The sequence below is a fragment of the Geotrypetes seraphini genome, chromosome 3 (assembly GCF_902459505.1).
Source record: "Geotrypetes seraphini chromosome 3, aGeoSer1.1, whole genome shotgun sequence".
NCBI classification, from domain to species: domain Eukaryota; kingdom Metazoa; phylum Chordata; class Amphibia; order Gymnophiona; family Dermophiidae; genus Geotrypetes; species Geotrypetes seraphini.
In genome coordinates, this window is record NC_047086.1 from 345,807,312 (window position 1) to 345,831,213 (window position 23,902).

The 23,902-nt window shown below is 42.5% G+C and overlaps 1 protein-coding gene across 4 annotated transcripts in view; it reads right to left on the reverse strand.

Moving 5' to 3' along the window:
* Window positions 1-2,149: 2,149 nt before the first annotated feature.
* Window positions 2,150-23,902, reverse strand: part of LOC117356996 (putative cuticle collagen 99) — a 56,937-nt gene continuing 35,184 nt past the window's right edge. For all 4 annotated transcript variants that reach the window (XM_033937063.1, XM_033937061.1, XM_033937062.1 and 1 more), the window contains 4 exons: window positions 10,456-10,575; window positions 3,943-4,077; window positions 3,143-3,259; window positions 2,150-2,870 (listed from right to left, as the gene is read on the reverse strand). In XM_033937063.1, coding sequence (XP_033792954.1) covers window positions 2,783-2,870; window positions 3,143-3,259; window positions 3,943-4,077; window positions 10,456-10,575 — 460 coding nt within the window. In that variant the 3' untranslated portion in view covers window positions 2,150-2,782. The remainder of the gene's footprint in view (window positions 2,871-3,142; window positions 3,260-3,942; window positions 4,078-10,455; window positions 10,576-23,902) is intronic.

Sequence of the window (23,902 nt, forward strand, 5' to 3'; positions counted from 1 at the left end):
AGCTGCTCATCATTTTTTAAACTCTCAAAAAGCTCATTAAAAGTGACACGGTAGAATCACAGCCTCCCAGTACTTGACCAATAAATCTGCCCTGCCCCACCTATCCCATAAATGACCAACATGCTTTAACCCTTTCTTCCACTTGATTTGCAACAACGTCACTTCCACTATTCTCTCTCTTTCTCAGCCAGTCTTGATTCCCCTCTCCAGAATACACAGGTCTTCAGAGTCAGCTGTGATGCCTAATTGCTCCAACCCTGCTGGCCATGACAAAGATGGTGCTAGCTCATCCTTGGTTCTTCCTCTTCTCAGACATCATCTCCAGTGTACATGCAGAGCACAACCAGGTGAGAAACAAAACAACTAACAAAACTACAACTGCCTTTTAGACATACAGACCTTAGATAGTTTATTGGTTTCCTACTCCCCAACAAGATCCCTTTGGGTTGTCTAAGCAAAGCCTTTCAATAGTTCCATCCTTTCATCATGTTTTCCTGGATGTTTCCAGATGCACCTGCTTTAGTGTGGCTGCTCCCCTTGTAATTACATCTTGAACAAATCATTCAACAACTTTAAAACTCAGCTAAAACCTACTATTTCTCCCAGGCTTTCCCACCTGCTGTCACCTGATCTTCTGTTTCTCTTTTTTGATGTCATCAATCCCTGGCATATGAATAAGACAATACCAAGCTCCCTGTGGTAATTTTCCATCTCTTTGTTAACCCTTATACTACTTTGAAAACTTTCTTCATCCCATTTTCCTTTTGTATCAAGGTGTTGTGTTTAATCTTGTGGGACTTCCTTTCTTCCAATTATATACTGCATTGTAAAACTGCTTAGATTTCTTTTTAGGAAATGTGCGGTATATCAAATAAATTGAACCTTATAGCTGTGCAATAGCTAAGAATGAAAGATTTGAGATGAAATGATGGTTTCTGACTTCCTGGTAGATGGTCATTCCCAGACATCTGCAAATCCAAGACCGTCGTATATTCTTTGTAGAAGACCAGAGCAACTTAAAGTCAGGTTAAGAAAAAAAAAGTTTTAAAAAACACTCTCACCTTAAAACAAGGACTTGATGTAAGCTCCTCAAAGGACTGCATACCATCTCCAGTTGGCCTCAAAGGGTGACTATGTTACCCTTTAGAAGACAACAATAGCATCATTCTTTCACCACAGAAAAATTTCAAGATAGAAAACATTAAAGCTAAGATTAACAGAGCAAAATTTGATAAAATGCAAATTAAAAAGTTTTTGAATAAACTAATTTTCCTTAAATTTCTAACCAAATGACAGTGAATTAGCACTGCAAGTTTTTTTTTTTTTAAACTTGAAACTTTATCCTGAGTGCATCCCACTCCCAAAATTTACATGCTATCAACTGAACTACATCCTCTTCAGAGAAAAAAGCATTACTTTTAATAGGAAATTAGGAAGCATAAATAAGAAATGTAGTAGTCTCCTTTTTAATAGAATTTTGTGCCTATAAAATATTCTACTGGAAGCCACAGGAATGTGGGAAATACCCACCTATTTTTGTTCTCATACCTCGTTTTGTTTTCTTCACATATATTATTTTGCTTGCAGGCTTTGGACCCAGTGTGGGAAATGCTTAACGTTAAAAAGCCTTAACTGCACCAAACTGCTAAAAAATTTAATTCAGCCCTCAGCACAAAAGAAAAGAGCAAAGTTTTAAGGCTTAGAATTCACAGGCTGTGATCATCCTCAAAAGATGACAACACTGCTGCAAAATATGGTTACATCTGTCATTTGAACGGCAACAATTAACATGAACTTACAGTTTTCACTATTCTGAAGTTAGTCACATTATCAGCAAAGTTGAACTCTGTGAGAGGATAGTTATACAATGAGGCATATGCTTAACAATATGTACACGTCTGATTTTACATTACATTACTATGCGTAGCATATGTCCAGTAGCTGACATTTCAACTTCATGTTATGCCTTTATGTTGTAAGTAATGTGAATAAATATACCAGTTATATTACGATGGTTGGTCAAGTGTTGAGGCACTTTGTTGCAACATTACATTACAGTTAAGTACACAACTGGACATTTAAAACAAGGGAAGTCAAGCTTTGTATAAATAAGTACTACAATCTATCAAAAGTTAAAGAAAACATTGAGTCCACAAAACTTTGCTTTTATTGTTTTGTCATAATAAAGGCCGCTTTTCCAAAGTTAACAATCATAGGATAGATTTAATCATTACATTATCTAGTGTATCACGTCATATTGCAAAACTTAGTATGGCATACCTTCTTAAATATATAAGGTAATTAGATGTATTTACTTTAATCAAAATGTATAAATGATCTCAACCATAGAATGGCTATTTAACAATGCTCATACACACATCACTAAAACAATCAATATTCTATACTTTAAAAAACTGCACAAAAATGTTTGAACTTCAGAAATTTTTTGACAGTCTTGTATATTAACCGAATGCTTGACTTAGTAGTATAACAGACTTTTTTCTCTTTTTAGGTTTAGTCTGCAGGAATCATGTCCATAAAGCTTGTGTGGAAAACAGTATACTTGATAAAAGTCCAAAGAGTCACAGAGTTCTTTTTAAAATAGCGTATATATATATATATGTGTGTCTAAGGTTTTTGCTAACTGGTGCATGAGGGCTGCTGGAAAATACTGATGTTTAAGTTCAACTACTATTCTTGTTTTATAGGCTGTTCATTATCCGGCCATTTCAGACTGCCTTAGGAAATCACCCTGCCATTACAATTTAAAGAGAAAGCCTCTTTAATAGCGTCTGCCACCTGGCGGTCCAGGCCATCTCTGGCCCCGGCCAGGTGGCGGAAGTGGTGGTGCACCGAGTCCATTGGGAAAGCTGCATAAAAGGATAAAATCACAATGGTTTCTTTTCCTCTTACAATAAATTACAAAATTAAAAAGAATTTATTACTATTTGGCTTACTATAATTAAGGTACATGCATATTTAAGGCTTCCACACAATCAATATTTAAAAGTAATACTAAACAAAGGCATCTGAATTGTTTCTATGTACGGTGATCTTGTTTGCATAGAAAATGTTATCTTTAAAAATTACAATGATATTAAAAATAAAAATAAAAAATGAAAAAGGGATAAAAGTTTCTCACCCTCTGGATGAAAGAAAATGACCTCTTGGTCCTAGAGGCACGCCTCTGGCCCTGGCGAATAGTGGTCTTCCTCTAAAGCCCATTGGTCCAGGAGGTGGAGGTAGTGAAAATGCTGGTCTGAATGTACAAACCCCATGAAACATACCAATATGAGAAGAATATATTGCTCATTTGTTCTAGATGCAAGTATTCAATTTGCACATCAGAAAAAAGGGGCAAATTTTATAAAGGGCGTTAAATTTAGGCACCCAAAATTTATTTATGGGCTAAGATAATATTCTATAAAGACATCTGGGTACCCAGATTCTGTCATAGAATAGAGATAAAGATGACACTGACATTGGGCACCAATACTTGCACTATGTAAGCTAGTGTCTACATGATGGCACCCAGATGTGCAATTTACACTATTCTACAAATCTGGCACTATGGATGTGACCTGCCCATATGCTTCATCCAAATGCATGCCCCCTTTGCAGTTATGCCCTACTGCACTTAGGTACTATTCTATAAGTTAGTGCCCAACTACAGTCAGGCATCTGTCGCTTACCCCCATTTGGGTGTCTAACTTGTGGTGCACTATATAGAATTCAGGAGAAATGGGTTACATTGCTAAGCAAGACATAAAATTCAGGTTAGAGAATTCTTTAAGCATGATTTAAGCCTGAAATTTTGATTGGAGTCAGGGCAACTGCTTCATCAATTTCATTTGCAAGAACAGTCATTTTTTCTTTCAAAAGTCAGATTGTATTCTTAAAATTCTAAACTACATTCCTTAACATTATAATCTGAACACTAACCTTGGTGGAAGATGTGGATAGGGACTTCTTGGCATTCCTCGCATATGTGGAGGTGGTGGGAAACCTGGTGGACCACCTCTGCTGCCTCTTCGCCCCCTTGGATTTGGATATGGACGCATTCTTCCTCTACTACCCCTGTAACAATATATGTAAAAAGAGATTAGATTCTTACTTTGCTAATATCTTTTCTAGTAGACAGGTGTGCCATTCTGGACAACGAAAGATTAGGTTTGTTACCTTTGCTAATCTTCTTTCTTGTAAATATCCTCTGGAATCTACACCATAGGGCTGTTTATTTTAATTTAATTTTAATTTAATTTAATTCTTATATACCGCTAATAACCGTGAGGTTTCTAAGCGGTTTATAAAAATGATGCATTAAAAGATACAATAAATAAAAATAAATAAGATAGGTACTTGGAAATTCCCTAACTGTCCCAAAGGCTAACAATCTAATTAAAGTACCTGAAGAAACAATTTATGAAAAGTAAAGATAAAAATATAAAGACAGAGGTAGAGATAGAGATAGAAATGAATATTCCAACAAGTAATGAATAAATAAATTAAAGATAGAATTAAAATAATAAGTAAAATAAATAAAAATAAAATAAATAAAAATAGAAATAAAAAAAAATAAGTATCAAGAGAAATAAAAAATATATTCCAAAAAGCATTAGGATCTGATGTTGAATGATCATAATAATTACAAGCCAAAGAGTGAAAAAACGTTCAACCGCCATCAACCCCAGTTCCGATGGCTATCATCTTCAAATTGTCCAGGAAAAAGCAGATGTTGTGATTTTTTACTCTGGAGCAAATTTTTCATCGGCGTCAATAATTCTCTTGAGAACTCTGCAAATAAGTTAAAGGCAGCAGCCAATTCTTCTTCCCTACTGCCTCCACAGCTCACTGAGAATCTCTTCAATGCTGCAATATAACTTTCCGCATGTTGAACGCTATCGTGTCCCAAAGCATCCCCGGCCCCTGCGCACCTCCTCACCCCATGCAATACATTTCGGACCAAATCCAAAGCCTCCTTGATGCCGCTCACGGAGCTCCGGCAACTGACCATCTTGGTGGTGAAGGATGGGGTGGTGGGCGAGCTGTAGTCCTCCTGCACCTCCAAGATGAACTCTCCCATGGACACCAGCCCTGCTGCCACGATGCTGCCTGACCAGGGGAGGGAGGGCGGCCTGGAGATTGCAGACCAGGGCCCTCTCCAGCAGCATCTCAGCGTTAGCATTGGAGCAGGCCAAAGCAAACGCCACTCAGGGATAATACAACTTGGCCTCCTCGATGCCATCAGCTGTTCCATATCAGGACACCGCCCACACACTGAACCACGGAGTCCCAATATCGATGAGTCACAAACAGTGAGCAGCAGTCTCCGTTATCCCGCCTCAGCCAGCGCGAAGAAGAAACAGCCAGCAGCTACCAAGCAGCTGAAAGGCTAGTCTGTTGGGCAGCAGCCAAAAGGCCAAAAGACATCTGCCAGCATGGAGGAGGAGACAGCCAGCACCATACTGGAAACACCGGCAGAAAGCAGAGCCCGAGCAGAGACAAGCGATGTCGCACCCTCTATGATCTAGGGAGGGGGGATCGGAGAGAAGCTCCAGCAAGAATAGTTTGGCAGTTAGAGGTTTTCCGCTGTTAATGGTGAGGCAGGAGGACTAATAGTAAAACTTAAAGATTTCGTTTGAGCAGTTCAGAAGAAAAAACAAAATGGGTTAAATAATCAAAATAACAGAATAAGAGTGACTAAAAAAATAGAAGGTAAAAAGAACAAAAATAAACGAAAAAGGCTAAAAGATGATGGGAGGTAACACAATGCCGTGTCTAGCCTGGCGCCATCTTGAAAGAAAAAAAAAAAAATCTCTTCCAGCCTTAAACTGTAGGGAACTCAAAATCAAATTCGAGCCCTTCCTCCTGTGGTCATCTCCTGTTACTCACCCCTGGAATTTCAGTCAGTACACAAGCGAGGTAGATCTACAGGAAAAACAAGAAAAGAGAGGGGTGCAGGGATGCCCCCGCTACAATCAATTCTGTTCATAAGAAACAATTTCAAAACAATTAGCGCCAGAAGGCCAAGCTTTGCATTAACATCAAATTTGAACAAACAATTTGAACACAGTATAAATTTGGATAAAAGGAGACACAGCCTGAGGTTTCAGAAGGGGCTACCACCTGGGGACCCCTCAAACCCTACATTAAGGAACAATTACGGGATTCTCAGCGAGGCCGGTCAAAGACAGAAATCCAGCTTACCAATTACTGGTCAGGCGACCTGCGAATCGGACAGAAAAATGGGCAGGTGTGTAGATTCCAGAGGATATTTACAAGAAAGAAGATTAACAAAGGTAAGAAACCTAATCTTTCGTTCTTGTACAATACCTCTGGAATCTACACCATAGGGATATATCAGAGTAGTCCCAGTACATCGGGGGAGGGGGGGAGCCCGATGAGCCCGCCGCCAAGACTGAAGCCTCAAAGGCTGCATCCTGCTTTGTCGCCATATCAAGTAGGTAGAATTTAGTAAACGTATGTAGAGAGGCCCAAGTGGCCGCCCTGCAAATCTCCTCAGGAGAGACCGCTGTGGATTCTACCCAAGAGAACATAAGAATAGCCTTACTGGGTCAGACCAATGGTCCATCAAGCCCAGTAGCCTGTTCTCACGGTGGCCAATCCAGGTCCCTAGTGCCTGGCCAAAACCCAAGGAATAGGAATATTCCATGCTACCAGTCCACGGCAAGCAGTGGCTTCCCCCATGTCTTTCTCAATAACAGACTCCTGTCCAGAGTCACTCTACTAGAGGAAGCCATTCCTCTGATAAGAGTGAGCCTTCACCCCAACAGGAGGCTTCTTCCCTGCCAACACATAAGCAGTGGAAAGTGAGGAGGGGGGGGGGGGGGCGTGGCTTGGACAAGTAGCTGGATGGTTGGGTGATACATTAGCTCCGTGTTAACAAGCTCTACTTTCTATAAATAAGCTCCATAAATTTTAATTTGGTAAGAGAAAATAATACAAAACATCGGAGAATGGCATTGGGAAAACAGAATAAGAGTGATTCGGGTGCTGGAGGGTCCGGTACAGGAAGCAATAAACGGTCAAAGCCGGAGTCGAGGACTCCATCTAAAGTTCCATTGCCGGCAGAGGAAAATCCTGACGTTATGGCTGAACTTCGGCAAATCAAGGACATTGTTTTAGACATCTCAAAAAAATTGCAAAAGGCAATTGATGATGTTGCAATTTTTACCAAGAGAATGGATCTGGTTGATAATAAAATAACTCTGTTAGAGGAAAAATCAGAACAAGTGCATATTGAGGTGATGTAAAGTAAAAAAGTTTGGAAGGAAATGGAAATAGTAAAACGGGATTTGGAAGAGTACTTGAACTGTGAAAGGAGGAATAATTTGCGTATTATTGGGATGCCAGAAGGAGTTGAGAAGAATGATCCCATAACTTTTCTTGAGCAATTCCTACCTAAAGTTTTACCTTTAAAATCTAAAATGCCACTTGAGATTGAGAGAGCACACAGGATACCTGGACAAAGAGCACCCTCTCAAAAAGGACCGAGGACCTTGATCTTTAAACTCCTACGGTATCAGCATGTGGTGGAAATTTGCCAACTCACCAGGGAAAATAGGAATCTAAAATGTCAGGATGCGAGAATACATATTGTGCCTGACTTTGCCAAAGAAACAGCATTCAAACGGAAACAACTATTGGATCTGAGGCCACAATTGAGAGCATTGGGAGCAAGATATGGGCTCCTTTACCCCGCGGTAATGAAGGTAACTCTGGCAAATAAAACTCAAAATTTTACTGATCCTAAAAAATTGCAGGAGTTTTTAGAGCAGTGTGAACAACCAATGACTTCTTAAGCAAAATACGTCCTGTAATTTGTACTTTTTTTCTTAAGATGATTTAAACTATTATTTCTTATTTATATACAGCCATTGGAGTTGTTATTTCAAAAATTACAAATAGAGATCTTCGTAAGATGACTGTTACTATTGTTGGAATCTTTACTTACTTTTAAATAGTAACGACTTGACCTTAACACGAGAGTGGAACTTTGATCTGCATATTATCTACTGGTGTCAGAGATGATGGATTTCAATGGAATATGGAGTGCACGTTTTTTAGGGTTTTTTTTTTAATTTCTCATTCTTCTCTGCAGATCTGATTACTACAAATTGGTGTGCATAAGTGCTGTCTTTGACTTAACATCTTATGAGTTTGTAAGAATAGTACTATCACAATTCATTGACTGAGATCGCTACTCTGTGATTGGTTATAGGATTTCTTCTGCCCCAACCAATTAATTTCTACAGGAAGTAAAGATGATTGGTTGCTTTTAACGTTTCGTCTGAGTGACTAGAGGTGTGCCTTTGGAAATGGGAAAACCCATGCTTCATGACTTTAATATCTGAACTTATGATTGTTTGTTTTATCTTTTATGCTATTGTGTATTAACCGTACATGCAGTATTAATTGTTTGTGGATAAGTGAGTTTGAGGGTGGATTGGGACAATACGGTGTTTATATTGGATTCTCCCCTAAACGGGTGAGTGATTTGTGTGTGGTATTGCCCTATCTGTATATGCTGGATTAAGAAGTTGTCATAGTCGGTTAAACTCATTATAATTCATAGGAATATCGATATTTAAGCTAACATGTCACTCAATTTGATTTTTGCTGGGTATTTATTTATTGAAAGATTTGATTTATTGTAACTGATATAGTCGTTTATAAAATCTATGATATATTACCTTTGGAATACATTTTACATACCATATCTCATGTTATCTAATATTAATTTGGTCTGTTTGGTTATATATGACTTTTGGGTAATAGGTTGATTTCTATTATAAAAATTTGGTTCTAATTTTATTATATTTTCCTAAAATATGCTGATACATATAATTTAACTTGTTTTCTAGTTTACATGAGTTATTTATGCTTATGCAATAATATTCTCTCATTTATAGCATACAATGGTATTTTATTCAAAATTGATTGGATGGGAGGGTTTATGTTTGATTCATTTTATAATTTTTCAAAAATTGGGGAGTAGCTGTTTTATAATTAAATTTTTAGCTTGTGGGGAGTTATTTTATACCTAATCTCATTCTGCGTTTCCAAGTTTTCATATTTATTTGGGGTGGGGAGGGAGGGGATTGGAGGGGGATAGGTTTTGAGGGGGTGGGTAAGGGATGGAGTTTTCTGGTGCATCTTACTTATGGGGAAATTGATTTCTTACAATGCATTCAGGGTTTGATTTTTGTGATTACATACTATGATAATGTCTAATGGATCTTAAGATATTGTCTCTGAATGTTAATGGTCTTAATCATCCGATAAAAAGGAAAAAAGCTGGCCTCGGGGGGGTGGGGTGGGGGGGCGCAGAATGTATCAAGCGAGTTTCCATTATTTCCTATGGGGAAACTCGCTTTGATATACAAGTATGCTTCTGGAACGAATTATGCTCGTAAACCAAGGTTCCACTGTATTTATCTGCCCAAAATGTTTGCACATTAGGGCACAGTCTCACAATCTTTCCCAGATTCTACACCAAAATGACTGTTTGAAAGGGATGAATAATTTTTTCCTTCATAATGCCATACAGTCAGTGCTTCTCAATCCAGTGTTTGGGACACACTCAGCCAGAAAAGTATCCACAATGCACATGCACAAGATAGATTTACAAACCAAGGAGGCAGTGCATGCAAATCTAATCTCATGCATATGTCTTGTGGATATCCTAAAAACTGAACTGTCTGGGTGTGCCCTGATGATTGGGTTGAGAAGCACTGCCCTAAAAGCTGGGTCATTATTAAAAATATTATACATCTGCTCACGTAAGAGAGGAATTATGGGTCAATGCAACCAGTTATCCACATGAACTGGATACCAATGGACAGCTCTTATGCAGTGGCATAGCAAGGGTAGAAGGCACCCCTCCACTCCTTTTGCCACACTCGCACCCTCCTTTCCCACCCCATACCTCTTTAAATCTTTGCCAGCATGAGCAGCTTCTCTGGCCTGCTGCTCATATTGGCATTGGCTTTCCCTATGATGTCACTTCCTGGCTCTGTGACACGGAAGTGATTTCAGAGGGAGCCAGGACAGTGTGAGCAGGTTACATTAGTTGCTCACGCTGGTGAAGATTTTAAAGAGGTATGGGGAGGCGGAGAAGGGAGGGTGCGAGCACTGCGTGAAGGGGCGGAGAGATGCAGGCACACCTGCCAAGAGGGCACCTGGGGCAGTCCTCCCCCCTTACTACACCACTGCTCTTACTGTGCTGGAAAACAGGTTTGGTTTACCTAATACACAAGAAACAATTTCTCTGTAATCTGAAAGAACCCCCCACCAAATTCCTTTGGCCACAGGGATGTCAAACACTGTGGTAGTATAGAGATTTCTAAAACTGAACCTGTCCATAAGCAAGAATATTTCTCCAAAATGTCAAGAGAAATAACTGGTATTATATGACATTTATTTAAATGTTACCTTCTGCGTCCACTGCCATTAGTTACTTTGTCTCTATTTCTCTCTCTGCCAATGATGACTGGTACCTTCTTTACCATGCCTCCTCTTATTGCTCCACCTCTGTTTCGACCACCTCGTCCTCTGAATTTGAAAATGAAAATTAATTAGCCTCTTTCTTCATGGAACATAAAGAATATTTTCAAGTATCACACTTTTTCACTAATGAATTTAGTGCTTGTAAACCTTGCCAAACATTAGAAAGCTCCATTTTCCCTCAGAACAATACAGCACAGACAACAGCAATTCTCAATCTTTTCCTAACAATCAAATCTGGGGGTTGTTCTTCAAACTAGAAGGTGGGAAATCATGGAATTATTTGTATTGGAGAGGCCAATTCACTCCTTTTTTTAAATGCTATTGGCCATATTAGAATTCAGAATTCATTGCTTTGCATCTAATTTGCCAGTGCTATTGTTTGCTCTTCTTTCCACCTTTTTATGGAATACATCTGATTTGGGCTTCCAAATGTTATTTTTAAACAATGTCCATGTTTGATTTAAAGTCCTAACCTTTGCAGTCAATCCTTTTAGCTTCTTGTTAACCATTTTTCTTATTTTATCAGTCACCCTTTCAAAAATTAAATTTCCTTTATGACTTCCCTCTTATCATATGCTATGATCATTCCCTGCAGAACCAAAAACATTCTTTCTTATACTATGCCTTGTATTTCACTAAGGATTATATCTAAAATAGGCACCCTCTTGTCAGTTCCTGGACCAGTTGCTCCAAGAACCAGTCATTTAGTATGTCTAGAAATTTTACCTCCCTAGAACTCCCTGATGTAACATTTATCCAACCAATAGTGGGGAAATTGAAATCACCCGTTATTATACTATTGCCCAATTTGCTGGGAACATTTCTTCATCTGTCTGTCCTTTCTGTCCCAGTGGATGGTTGTACAGCCCTACCAATATACACATGGAATTTCTATCCATAAGGATTTCACACTGCTATTGGTTTCATGTAGAAAGTTTATTTTGACTCAATTCCCTAACACACAGCACAACCCTCTCCCTCTATTTGATCCACTCTTGTCATTGTGATATAATTTGTACCTAGAAGACACAGTGTCCCATTAATCTATCCTCTTTCCACCAGGTCTCTGAGATGCCTATTCTTCATTTAGGCTTCTAGCATTTGTATACAGACACTTCAAATACAATATTGATGGGTTCAAAGCTAGCACATAATTGTTTATATTATACAATGACAACATAACTGGGTATGTGGCGGCACAATCCCTACAATCGGGCATAACACCTCAGAGCTGGAAATCTGCCGTAGTAAGACCACTCCTGAAAACACCCAACATGGATCCGGACAATCCAAGCAGCTATAGACCAGTCTCAAACCTCCCATTTGTTTCAAAAGTACTAGAAAAGATAGTGCTCACACAACTGTGAGACTTCATGGAAACTAACACCACCCTCTCCAATTTCCAATTAGGATTCAGGAAGAACCACAGCACAGAAACAGTACTTCTAGACATTGTAGATGACAGCTGGAACATCCTCGATGGGGGTAAAGACGCATTGCTGGTACTACTAGACCTGAGTGCTGCCTTCGATACTATTGATCACTCACTTCTCCTATCCAGACTACACTCCATTGGAATCCATGATATCGCACTGGCAAGGTACTCCTCCTTCTTAAAAGAAAGATTTCAGAAAGTACTACTAGGACCCTCCTTATCATAACCAAAACCTCTCTGCTATGGAGTACCCCAGGGTGCATTGCTATCCCCACTCCTCTTTAACCTGTATGTCAAACCAGTACTTCACATTGCAGAAAAATATCAAATCAAGATCCACTCTTATGCAGACGACATACAGCTCTACCTCCCCCTAAGTCAACATCGAGAGGTACAAATAAAAAAACTTCATTGCTGCCTAACTGAAATAAAGAACTGGATGACTGCACACAAACTACAGCCCAACGCATCAAAAACTGAACTTCTCTGGATACACAAGAATTCCTGCACATACTCCCGCCCATCCCTCTCCTGGGAAAATGACACCCTTACAGCTAAAGACAACGTCTGCAGCTTGGGAGTGATTCTCGACTCTAATCTGTCGCTCTCAGATCACGTATCAAAATTAGTGTCTTCATGTTTCTGTTACCCATGCTAGCTAAAAGTGCATCCATGCTTACTTCTCAGAGAATGATTTTGCCTAGCTACTATATACAATAGCTTAGACTATTGCAACACGCTACTAGTAGGCTTATGCACAAAAAACGTCTCCCGTCTCCAAGGCGTGCAAAACGCTGCAATCTGATTCATGAAAATTCTGGGCTTCCACGACCACGTCACCCCTGCACTAAGATCCGTGCACTGGCTGCCTATCCGAAAACAATGCGTCTTTAAAGCCCTGATTCTAGCTTTCAAGACATTCCACAAGATGACACCAAACTACATAGCATCAAAACTACAAATTTATGTCCCCAACCGATCACTGCGATCCCAAGCAGAAAAACGGCTAGCCATTCCATCTGGTCACTCACTTTCATCTGAAACAACCCAGAAATGCTCTTATTCCCATTTCATACCCAGATTATGGCACCATCCCCCCCTCTGTCAGATCTTTAAAACAGTCTATGGAACTTCAGGAAGGCCGTGAAAACCTTCCTCTTTACAAACCCAGCTCCTTAGCTTATATCTGCATCCCTGACTGACCTTTACGTCAGACCACTGGACCAAAAAACCACCATACTTCAATGACGCACAAACCTACAAAGCTATTTTACCTATGTTAGACTATGTCCATACAGGAAATGATGTAATTTAAACCACCATAGACTATGTCTTCTCGGAAAATACTGCAATTTTTAAAACACCCTATATGTCCACTGTCTATATCTCCAAATCTGTATGTTATGTCTAAACTGTAAAAGCTGAAATTTATACCTCTATGTACTACAACTTTGTTTTTCCCAACAAAATATGTCTTACTTATACTGTGAATGTAATCTTGTAACCCGTTCTGGGCTCCTTTGGGAGGACAGGCTAAATAAATGAATGAATAAATAAATAAATAAATAAATCTTTGTGACTTTAGAAACATAGGGCTCCTTTTACGAAGCTGCGTTAGTGGCTTTAGCGCGCAACTTTTAATCACGCGCTAACCTCCGCGCTAACTGAAAAACTACTGCCTGCTCAAAAGGAGGCAGTAGCGGCTAGCGCGTGGGGCAGTTTAGCACGCGGTATTATGTGTGTTATAAAAGGAGCCCATAATCAGATATTAACCTGATGTTGTCACAATAACCTGTTTCTCCTGCTAGTATGGCATTTGAGGAGGAGAAAAACTACAAGAGGATTTAGGGGGCAACCTCCCTTATCTATCCAGTGGAGAATTGCTCAATAGCAACTGTTCACCAATTCCTAAATGTGCTTGGTAACTAACAGGTGTAACTCTTTCTGAATGGGGAATAAACGTCTATGAACTTGTCATTCCCTTGCCCTAACCAAAGCACACTCAGACTATATCCCCTTGCCATTTGCATGTACTTGGATTTGATATATGCATATCCTGGCTTTGTACAATGTGGACTTAGATATTAGGCAAGATAAATGTTTAAGTGCTAGTTTATGCATGTATCAAATGAAAATAGCAACAAAAAATGCTGTGGAGAGTTGATGTTCCTGATATGGACTTTATTGTAAAATCAACTTCTTAATTACACAGCGTTACTGCGGAATGTGTTCAAGTTTCAAGTTTATTAGTATTTTGATATACCGACCATCACATATATCTGGTCGGTTTACAATATTAAGAAGATAACAAATAGAAAATAAATTTTTTGTAATAAAAGTTGAATCTATATATAAAAAAAATAAAATCTTTATGAAAGTAGGGGGGAGGAGGTCAGGACAAAGGAAAAATTATATTCTTACCTGTTAATTTTCTTTCCTTTAGACACAGCAGATGAATCCAGAGACTAGTGGGATAGCACACATCTACCAGCAGGTGGAGAAAGAGAAACTGATTAACAGGTAGTCCTATTGGCAGGCACTCTTCCTGTATCTGCAGTATCGCTCCTTGCCCAAGCATCCAGAACCAGTAACATCCTTAGTATGTAAAAAACTTATTTCCCATAACACCTTTCAAAGATAACAAAACTGAACACAACCACCAACCCTAAGAAAACTTCCCAAATCTCGGAACATAAACATGCAGAAAGGGTGGGGCTCTGGATTCATCTGCTGCATCTAAAGGAAAGAAAATTAACAGGTAAGAACATAATTTTTCCTTCCTTAGCAATGGCAGCAGATGAATCCAGAGACTAGTGGGATGTAGCAAAGCAATCCTCAATCTGGGTGGGAAGCAAACACCGCCTCCGCAATAACCAAAACACCAAACGCAGCCCCCACATGCACAACCACAGCTAACCTGAAAGGCATAGAGAACCTATAAGGTTGGAAGACCAATTAGCCGCATAACAAATGTCCTTTAGGAAAAAACCTCTGGACTGAGTCCAAGGAGTCATCGCTCCGGCAGAATGGTCATGAAGGTGTTCCACCAACCGCTGCTCTGCCATCAAGTAAGCGTAAAGAATGTCATCCTGGACCCAGTGAGCAATGGAGGCATCAGACGCCGCCATATTTTCATTACTTCACATGAAGAAAACAAAGAGGTGAGCTAAATGACTAAAACCTACTGAACGCCACGCACCTTTAAGAAACACAATGAAGAAAAGCTCGCCTCCCCATTTCTCCTCCCCGGAAGAAGAAAGGAAAAATGAGAGCGGCAGAAAAGAAAGGAGGACACCTCCCTAGAAGAAAAGTGGTACTGTCTGAACTGACACCCCAGAAGTTGGAAATCATAAATAAGAATCCCCGCCTTACAAGGCCCGCAACCCAGAATACTGCCGAGCTGAAGCCATGGCCACAAGAAACACCGTGCACAAAGTCACAGCCCCTTTAGAGCTGCAAAAGACAAGTTCGAAATGGAGCCGTCCTTAAACCGCGAAGAAGTACCTTAAGACTGCACTCCAGACAGGGCTTCTTAAGAGATGTATGACTATACTGTACTCCGATTTGGAACTGAACCTCATGAAGCATAGAAGTAAGCAAAGAGCAAGAAACCTAGGTTATGCAACAAGCCAAGATTGCCACTTGAAGCTGAAGGGAATGGAATACTAAGCCCTTGGCAGTACTCTACCGCCAAAAAAGAAATAACATAAAAATTGAAGCCTGGAAAAGTGCCAATGTTGAGAAGTACCCAAGAAAGGAAAAGCCCCCCCAAATGGGAGCATAAGCCACAGAAGACGACGTCTGTATCGCCTGGAGGAGAGAAGAAAGAACCTGCTTCGCATCACCCTTACACGTCAGCCACGACTCACCAAAAGCGAGGTCATAATACCAAAGTAGGACGAAAATCCATGATGATCGGCCCCTAGATGAGTAAATCCGGAGAACCGCGAATCTCAACAGATAGGCCTTTGAAAGCCTTATCAGAACTGCACAGCAAGGATGGCACAGCCAATCTGGAGATTCTCTAATTATTGAACCCAGAATGCGAGCATGGGATGGCAAATCCATCCAATCATCTGCCAGGGAAAAACACTCAAAAAAGAGAAACCAGAGGAGAGAGAGAAGCAATGCTGCTACCCCCTTTGGCTGCCACTTCCTGCATCTGCTGAAGAAACCAGAAATCTGTGAATTTCGAGACGAGGCCATGAGGTCTAATTCCAGGAGATCCAACCATTATACAAAGAGCTGGAACGCCTAAGTGGATAGTACCCAAGTACCAGGATGTAGAAGACTCTACCACTACTACTATTTATCATCTCTAAAGCGCTGAAAGGCGTACACAGCGCTGTGCATTGTAACATACAATCGACGGGCCCTGCTCAGATGTTGAGGTGAGAAAGGCCAGCAAAACCCATTTCCAGTCCTGGAAAACGATGCGCTGACAGAAGAGGAAGAGGAGGGTCCACCCATCGAAGCATAACTATTGCTTTACTCGCCAACTGAGGACATCGGGTTCTTTCCAGGCTTCCAAGAAATACCACTGAAAGAACACTGTCCAAAAAGACCATTATCGTCATTCCAGAAGAATGGTCAGAAACTCCTGAAATGGCAGCCTGGCCCTGCTGCAGTCCAGAAGAATGAACAAGGACAGAGTCTCTGCTTAATACCAGACTCCATACGCTGAGGATCGAAGGCACCGAGCCCCCCCAGGAAGTATGGTGACTGCGAGCCAGTCCAGCAAAGACTGAGGCATGTCTTTGAAAGGATCAATCTCGCTGAGCCACCAAATTCTATTGAGTGATGCTTGAGGAGCTCACGAGAGACCATAACCAGAGCCTTGAAATACCGGGAATCACTGGAAGAAAAGCAACTGTCGTAGCAGTCGCATGGCAAAGCAATCCAAAGTTTCCAGTGGGGTCACCCCCACCGATCCTAGAACCTGTACAGAATGCCATACTCTTGGTCTCTGTAACTGAAGAAGGGAAACCTGAGACTGCAACCTGTCACCCCAGTCTCTGGGAAGAAGCACAGTCCTCTCTCCTACGTGGCCCAGGATAAGAGAGCTCATGAGAGAATGAAAAGTCATCTCCAAATAATGAAGAAAAGAAATCACCTGAATGAGTACGACCAATCAACCTGGCTGAAGACGTCCGAATCAATCAGTCGTCCAAGAAAGAATATAGGGAATCCCTCTTAGCGCCAAAAGTACTGGCCTCACGTACTAAAGAGGTCATGGAGCCATGCCAAGGGTAAATGGCATCTGGCAAAACTGAAATCGCTCCCGGAAACATAGGGATTAAAGAAACTCACAGTTGTTTCTTCGGAAATGCATGAGATCCAGCCCCAGGCTGACTAAGTCCCCTCTAAGTAATTCACAGTTTGTTTGGGGTTTGTTTGTTTTTTTTCCCCCAATTTCGTCTCGGGCACCAGGAATTAAACAGAATAACTTCCTGTAGCTCTGAAGAAACTAAAAGAACCGCCCCAAGTTCCAGTAACAGATAAAGGGGGACTCGCATCATCCTAACCTTTGGAAACCCATACACGGTGACCCCAAGAAAGAATCTGAACTGGAAGAGAGTTCAGAGGTGCAAGCTCTTGGATAAGGCCCAAAGCCCCCTGACCGGACATTATGACGTCACCCCCAGTGCGAGAGAGCCAAAAAACGCTATCAGAGGGAGCCAAGACCCCATAAATTGAAGGTCAGGGAACGGATTGTACGAGAGTCAGAAGGCCTGGATGGAAGAAAGGAACTCTCATGCATAAAATCCAGAGATGTGATGTAACAAGGTCATGGCAGAAGGGACCCCAAACAACTCCTAGGATTAACTTGTGGAAACCCACCTTACCTGGAAAACCTAATATCCACGCAACTCCTCCCAAAAAAACCTATCAATGGTAAAGGGAATATGCACTAGGCAAAATTTAGAAGCTGCATTGAGTGCCCAATGGAAAACGAACCACACCGTGACGGCCATAAAACAAGGGTCCCATCCCGAAAAAGAACGTCCGGGATGAACACAGCCACTTAGTGGTTGCCCTTCCCCCGAGGGTTCATATGAAAATGAAACTTAGCCCTGGTAACTACACAGTCATTCCTGTCAGTGTGGAAGATGAGACGCACACGCCATGCAAAGATGGCGACATGAAAACCCGGTGTGAAAAGCTGGTAAACCCGCAGTTAGGACAGTCATGCCCTCAGGAAGACAAGAAGAGCCATTATGCCCCTAGAGACATGCTCCATTCGAGCAGTATTATAGCCATAGCGCAACCAGACACACACACACACACAGCGCTGCCCAGAGACACAGAGAAGGAAAACCATCTCATTATATACCCCGAAAGAGACAAGGAGATACCTGCAATAAGCACAGGGCACTCTCCTGCCGCTGCCATAAATGGTCAGCAAATCGCCCGATGCTGACCCAGGACGAAGAGAAGTCGAGACTGGGCGGGAAAATATTGAGAAAATTCTGTCTCAGAAGCGCAATTACAGAGCATATGACCAATAAGGCAGATCGCGGCAAATGTGACAAGAATGGAGAAACACCGACAGGGAGCTCGACCGCGGCATCATTGCAAAGAATAAACTAACCTTCCGAAGCATCAGCCATAAGCTAACGGTTGCAAAAATAACGGACCCGGAACAAAGCAGATAATTTCAACCCAGTCGCGGCAGAAACTGCCCACATGCAGGCTCGGAGAAAACTCCATGAACCTTGCGGCGGTTCTTGTAGCGCAGAACAACAAGCGCGCAGCTCCCGCAGGCTGGAAGGCACGGTCCCAATCAACAATGAGTAACAATAAACTTGGAACCAGCCGATCAAGCCGCAGCTGTGGTCCACGTGGAGCAACGGCAGCCACAAGGAGAACCCAGCGAACACTGCTGTGCTCCTTCCATATCAGACACAAGCGCGCGGTCCCTGCAGGCGGGAAGGCACCGGCTCCTACAATGGCACTCGAATTACCCATCCGGAGCAGTTCACCAAAGCACTCCCACACACAGTAAAATTTGTCTGCCGGATACACCACCACATCCATTGCCCCACAAAGTCCGGCTTATGTTTGTACAACACAAAACCCGCAGTTCTAACACAAGAAAAAGGGCAAATACCCACAACCGACAGATGCCGGTAAATGATCAGTACAAGTAGGGCAGAACTGGTAAGGAGGAACTGTAGTCTCTTCTTTTTTTAAAAAACAACAACAATGAAGGGAAAGAAGAAAAAAAATCGAGACCCAGTCAAACCCTCTATCACTGGAGGGAGAATGAGGCAGGGACCTGGGGGGGCCCAGGTGTGACCCCTAAAGTTGGCACCGTTCAGCCGGACCCCCTGTCTCACTGAAGAGAAACCTCAACAGGAGAAAAAGCACAGTTACTTACCATAACAGGTGTTATCCAGGGACAGCAGGCAGCTATTCTCACATATGGGTGATGTCATCGACGGAGCCTGGATGCGGATGCCTCACAAGCAGACTTGCTTGAAGAAACTCGAAGTTTCGAGTCGCCCGCACCGCGCATGCGCGAGTGCCTTCCCGCCCAGCACAGGGCGCGTCTCCTCAGTTCGGATAGCTAGCAGAGAAGCCAACCAGGGGAGGTGGGTGGGTTGTGAGAATAGCTGCCTGCTGTCCCTGGATAACACCTGTTACGGTAAGTAACTGTACTTTATCCCAGGACAAGCAGGCAGATATTCTCACATATGGGTGACCTCCAAGCTAACTAGAATGGGATGGTGGGAGTGTTGGCAATTTAGGAAAATAAATTTTGTAATACTGTTTGGCCAAACTGTTCATCTCTTCTGGAGAAAGTATCCAGACAATAGTGAGAAGTGAAGGTATGAACCGAGGACCAAGTAGCAGCTTTACAAATTTCCTCAATAGGTGTAGATCTGAGGAAAGCTACTGAAGCTGCCATTTCTCTTACTTTATGGGCTGTAACTTTACTGTGAAGGGGTAATCCAGCCTGGGCATAGCAGAAAGAAATACAAGTCGCCATCCAGTTGGAGATGGTACGCTTAGAAATAGGATGGCCCAACTTATTTGGATCGAAGGAAACAAAAAGTTGAGGAGCAGTTCTGTGTGGTTTGGTGCGTTCCAAGTAGAAGGCCAAAGCATGTTTACAGTCCAGAGAATGAAGAGCTGATTCTCCAGGGTGAGAATGAGGCTTTGGAAAAAACACTGGAAGTACGATAGATTGGTTGTGATGAAATTCTGAGACCACTTGAGGTAGGAATTTCGGATGAGTGCGAAGAACCACTTTGTCATGATGGAACACCGTGAATGGTGGGTCAGTAACTAAAGCTTGCAGCTCACTAACTAATGAGAAACATCACTTTCCAAGTGAGATACTTCAGATGAGCCTTATCAATTGGTTCAAATGGAGGCTTCATCAGCTGAGTAAGGACAACATTGAGGTCCCAAACCACAGGAGGCGGTTTGAGAGGAGGTTTAACATTGAAAAGTCCTTTCATGAATCTGGAAACCACTGAATGAGCAGAGAGGGGTTGCCCTTCAATATGCTGATGGAAAGCCGCAATTGCACTGAGATGGATTCGTATAGATGTAGACTTGAGGCCAGAATTGGATAAGTGCAAAAGATAGTCCAAAACAGAAGATAAGGAGGAATGCTGAGGCTCCTTATGATGAGAAAAACACCATGTAGAAAATCTAGTCCATTTTTGGTGATAGCACTGTCTAGTTGTAAGCTTTCTAGAAGCTTCTAAAATGTCTCTTACAGATTGATAAAACTGAAGAGGGGTTATGTTGAGAGGTACCAGGTTGTCAGGTGTAGAGACTGCAGGTTGGGATGAAGCAGAGATCCTTGACTCTGTGTAAGCAGAGAAGGAAAAACTGGTAGAAGGTATGGCTCCCTGCTGCTGAGTTGAAGTAGAAGGGAGTACCAGGGTTGTCTTGGCCACCGAGGAGCGATTAGAATCATGGTGGCATGATCGTTCTTCAATTTGACCAGAGTCTTGAGAATGAGAGGGAATGGAGGAAATGCGTAGAGGAAAAGATTCGTCCATTTCAGAAGAAAAGCATCTGCCTCGAGACGGTGAGGAGAGTATATCCTGGAGCAGAACTGAGGCAGTTTGAAGTTGTGGGGAACTGCAAAGAGGTCTATCTGTGGTGTTCCCCACTGTGAAAAAATATGGCGAAGAGGCGAGGAATGGAGAGTCCATTCGTGAGGTTGCAGTAGACAACTCAAGTTATCCGCCAAGCAATTCTTTGCCCCTTGAATGGAGATAGTTTTGAGGAAGGTGTTGTGGCGGATTACCCAGTCCCAAACTTCCAGAGCTTCTTGACAAAGGGAGGCAGACCCTGTCCCTCCTTGTTTGTTGACATAATACATGCCGACTTGGTTGTCCGTCCGAACGAGGACTACTGTGTCGTGAAGCAGATGTTGAAAAGCATGGAGAGCTTTGAGGATCGCTCTGAGTTCCAACTGATTGATATGACACTGACGATCCGTACTGGTCCAGAGGCCTTGAGTACGGAGACCATCGAGGTAGGTCGAAGAGTCTGTCGTGAGGACCTTCTGATGAGGGGGCGTTTGAAAAAGTAAGCCTCTGGAAAGATTGGAAGAGAGCATCCACCAACGGAGAGACTTCTTCAAGGAAGGAGTGACTGAAATGTGTAGAGAAGGAGGATCGCAAACTTGCATCCATTGAGATGCCAGGGTCCACTGAGGAATTCTGAGGTGAAGTCCCTGGACATCGTCTACCTGGATTTCAGCAAAGCATTTGATAGCGTACCACACCGCAGGTTGCTGAGCAAGATGAGTTATTTAGGATTGGGCGACACATTGACCAAATGGGTTGGGAACTGGCTTGGAGGTAGGCTTCAGAGGGTAGTGGTGAATGGCACCCCCTCCGAAATGTCAGAGGTGATAAGTGGAGTGCCACAGGGCTCCGTCCTGGGCCCGATCTTGTTCAACATCTATATAAGAGACTTGATAGAAGGGCTCTGAGGTAGAATAACATTATTCGCCGATGATGCCAAACTAAGCAATGTGGTGAGCAAAAGCACAACTGACAAAAATTCAATGGCAGACGATATGATGCATGACCTACTTCTACTGGAGCGCTGGTCTAGGTCCTGGCAACTCAGTTTCAATGCCAAAAAATGCAAAGTCATGCACCTGGGAAGCCGCAATCCGTGCAAGGTTTACACCCTAAATGGCGAGATCCTGACAAGAACTGAAGCAGAAAGAGACTTAGGGGTGATTGTCAGGGAAGACATGAAATCTGCAAACCAAGTGGAGCAAGCTTCATCCAAAGCAAGGCAAATCATAGGTTGCATACGCAGGAGTTTCATCAGCCGTAAACCGGAAGTCATTATGCCACTGTATAGATCCATGGTGAGACCGCACCTGGAGTACTGTGTGCAATTCTGGAGGCCGCATTACTGCAAGGATGTGCTGAGACTGGAATCAGTCCAGAGAATGGCCACCAGGATGGTCTCGGGACTCAAGGAGCTCCCATACGAGGAGCGGTTAGGGAAGTTGCAGCTCTACTCACTCGAGGAACGTAGAGAGAGGGGAGATATGATCGAGAAATTCAAGTATCTCACGGGCTGCATCGAGGTGGAGGAAGATATCTTCTTTTTCAAGGGTCCCGCGGCAACAAGGGGGCATCCGTGGAAAATCAGGGGCGGGAAACTGCACGGTGACACTAGAAGTTCTTCTTCACTGAAAGGGTGGTTGATCGCTGGAATAGTCTTCCACTTCAGGTTATTGAGCCAGCAGCGTGCCAGATTTTAAGGCCAGATGGGATAGACATGTGGGATCTATCCGCAAAGATAGATATGGAGGGTCATTAGAGTGGGCAGACTTGATGGGCCGTGGCCCTTATCTGCTGTCTATTTCTATGTTTCTATGTTTCTATGAAGTCTGGCAAAACGAGTCACGTGTACTGTGGAGGCCATGTGACCCAGAAGTACCATCGTGTGTCTCGCTGAGATGGAAGAGCGGGAAGACACTATGTGTGAGAGTTGAAAAAGAGCTTCCAGACGTTGTTGTGGAAGGAATGCTCTGAGTTGGACAGTGTCCAGAACAGCTCCAATGAATTGTAGATTCTGAAAGGGTTGAAGTTGAGATTTGGGAAAGTTGATTTCGAATCCCAAACTTTGTAGGAACCAGGTAGTCCATTGGGTCCCTACAATAACCCCTTGTGATGTGGAATCTTTGATGAGCCAGTTGTCGAGGTAGGGAAATACCTGAAGACCATGATTCCTTAGAGCTGCTGCTACCACTACCAGGCACTTGGTGAACACTCTGGGAGACGAGGCCAGGCCGAAGGGTAGTACTCTGTATTGATAGTGCAGATTCCCTACCCGGAATCTGAGGTATTGACGGGAGGCCGGATGAATGGGGATATGAGTGTTGGCCTCCTTGAGATCCAGAGAGCATAACCAGTCATTCTGCTCGAGAAGGGGTTAAAGGGATACCAGGGACAACATTCAAAACTTTTCTTTGACTAGGAATTTGTTGAAATCCAGAATGGGTCGGAGATCGCCCGTCTTCTTCGGTACAAGGAAGTAACGGGAGTAAAAACCCCTGTTCTGCTTATCCAAGGGAACTGGTTCGATGGCATGGAGACGAAGCAGAGCTTGAGCTTCCTGAAGAAGAAGGGTGGTCTGGGATGGATTGGAAGGATACTCTCTTGGAGGAAGCTCTGGTGGAACCTGAGTGAAATGAAGAGAGTATCCTTCCCTGATGATGGTAAGCACCCAGAGGTCGGATGTAATTTTTGTCCATCGGTTGTAAAAATGATGGAGACGACCTCCTATAGGGGGTAAAGGAGACAGATACAGAACGGTGGAGGTTATGCTCTGTTGTAAACAGTCAAAAAGGCTGAGAAGCCTTAGGTGCAGCAGAAGGTTGGGGTTTCTATTGCTTCTGAGGCTGTTGTTTTTTCAGAGGAGGGTGAGTATAAGGAGCCG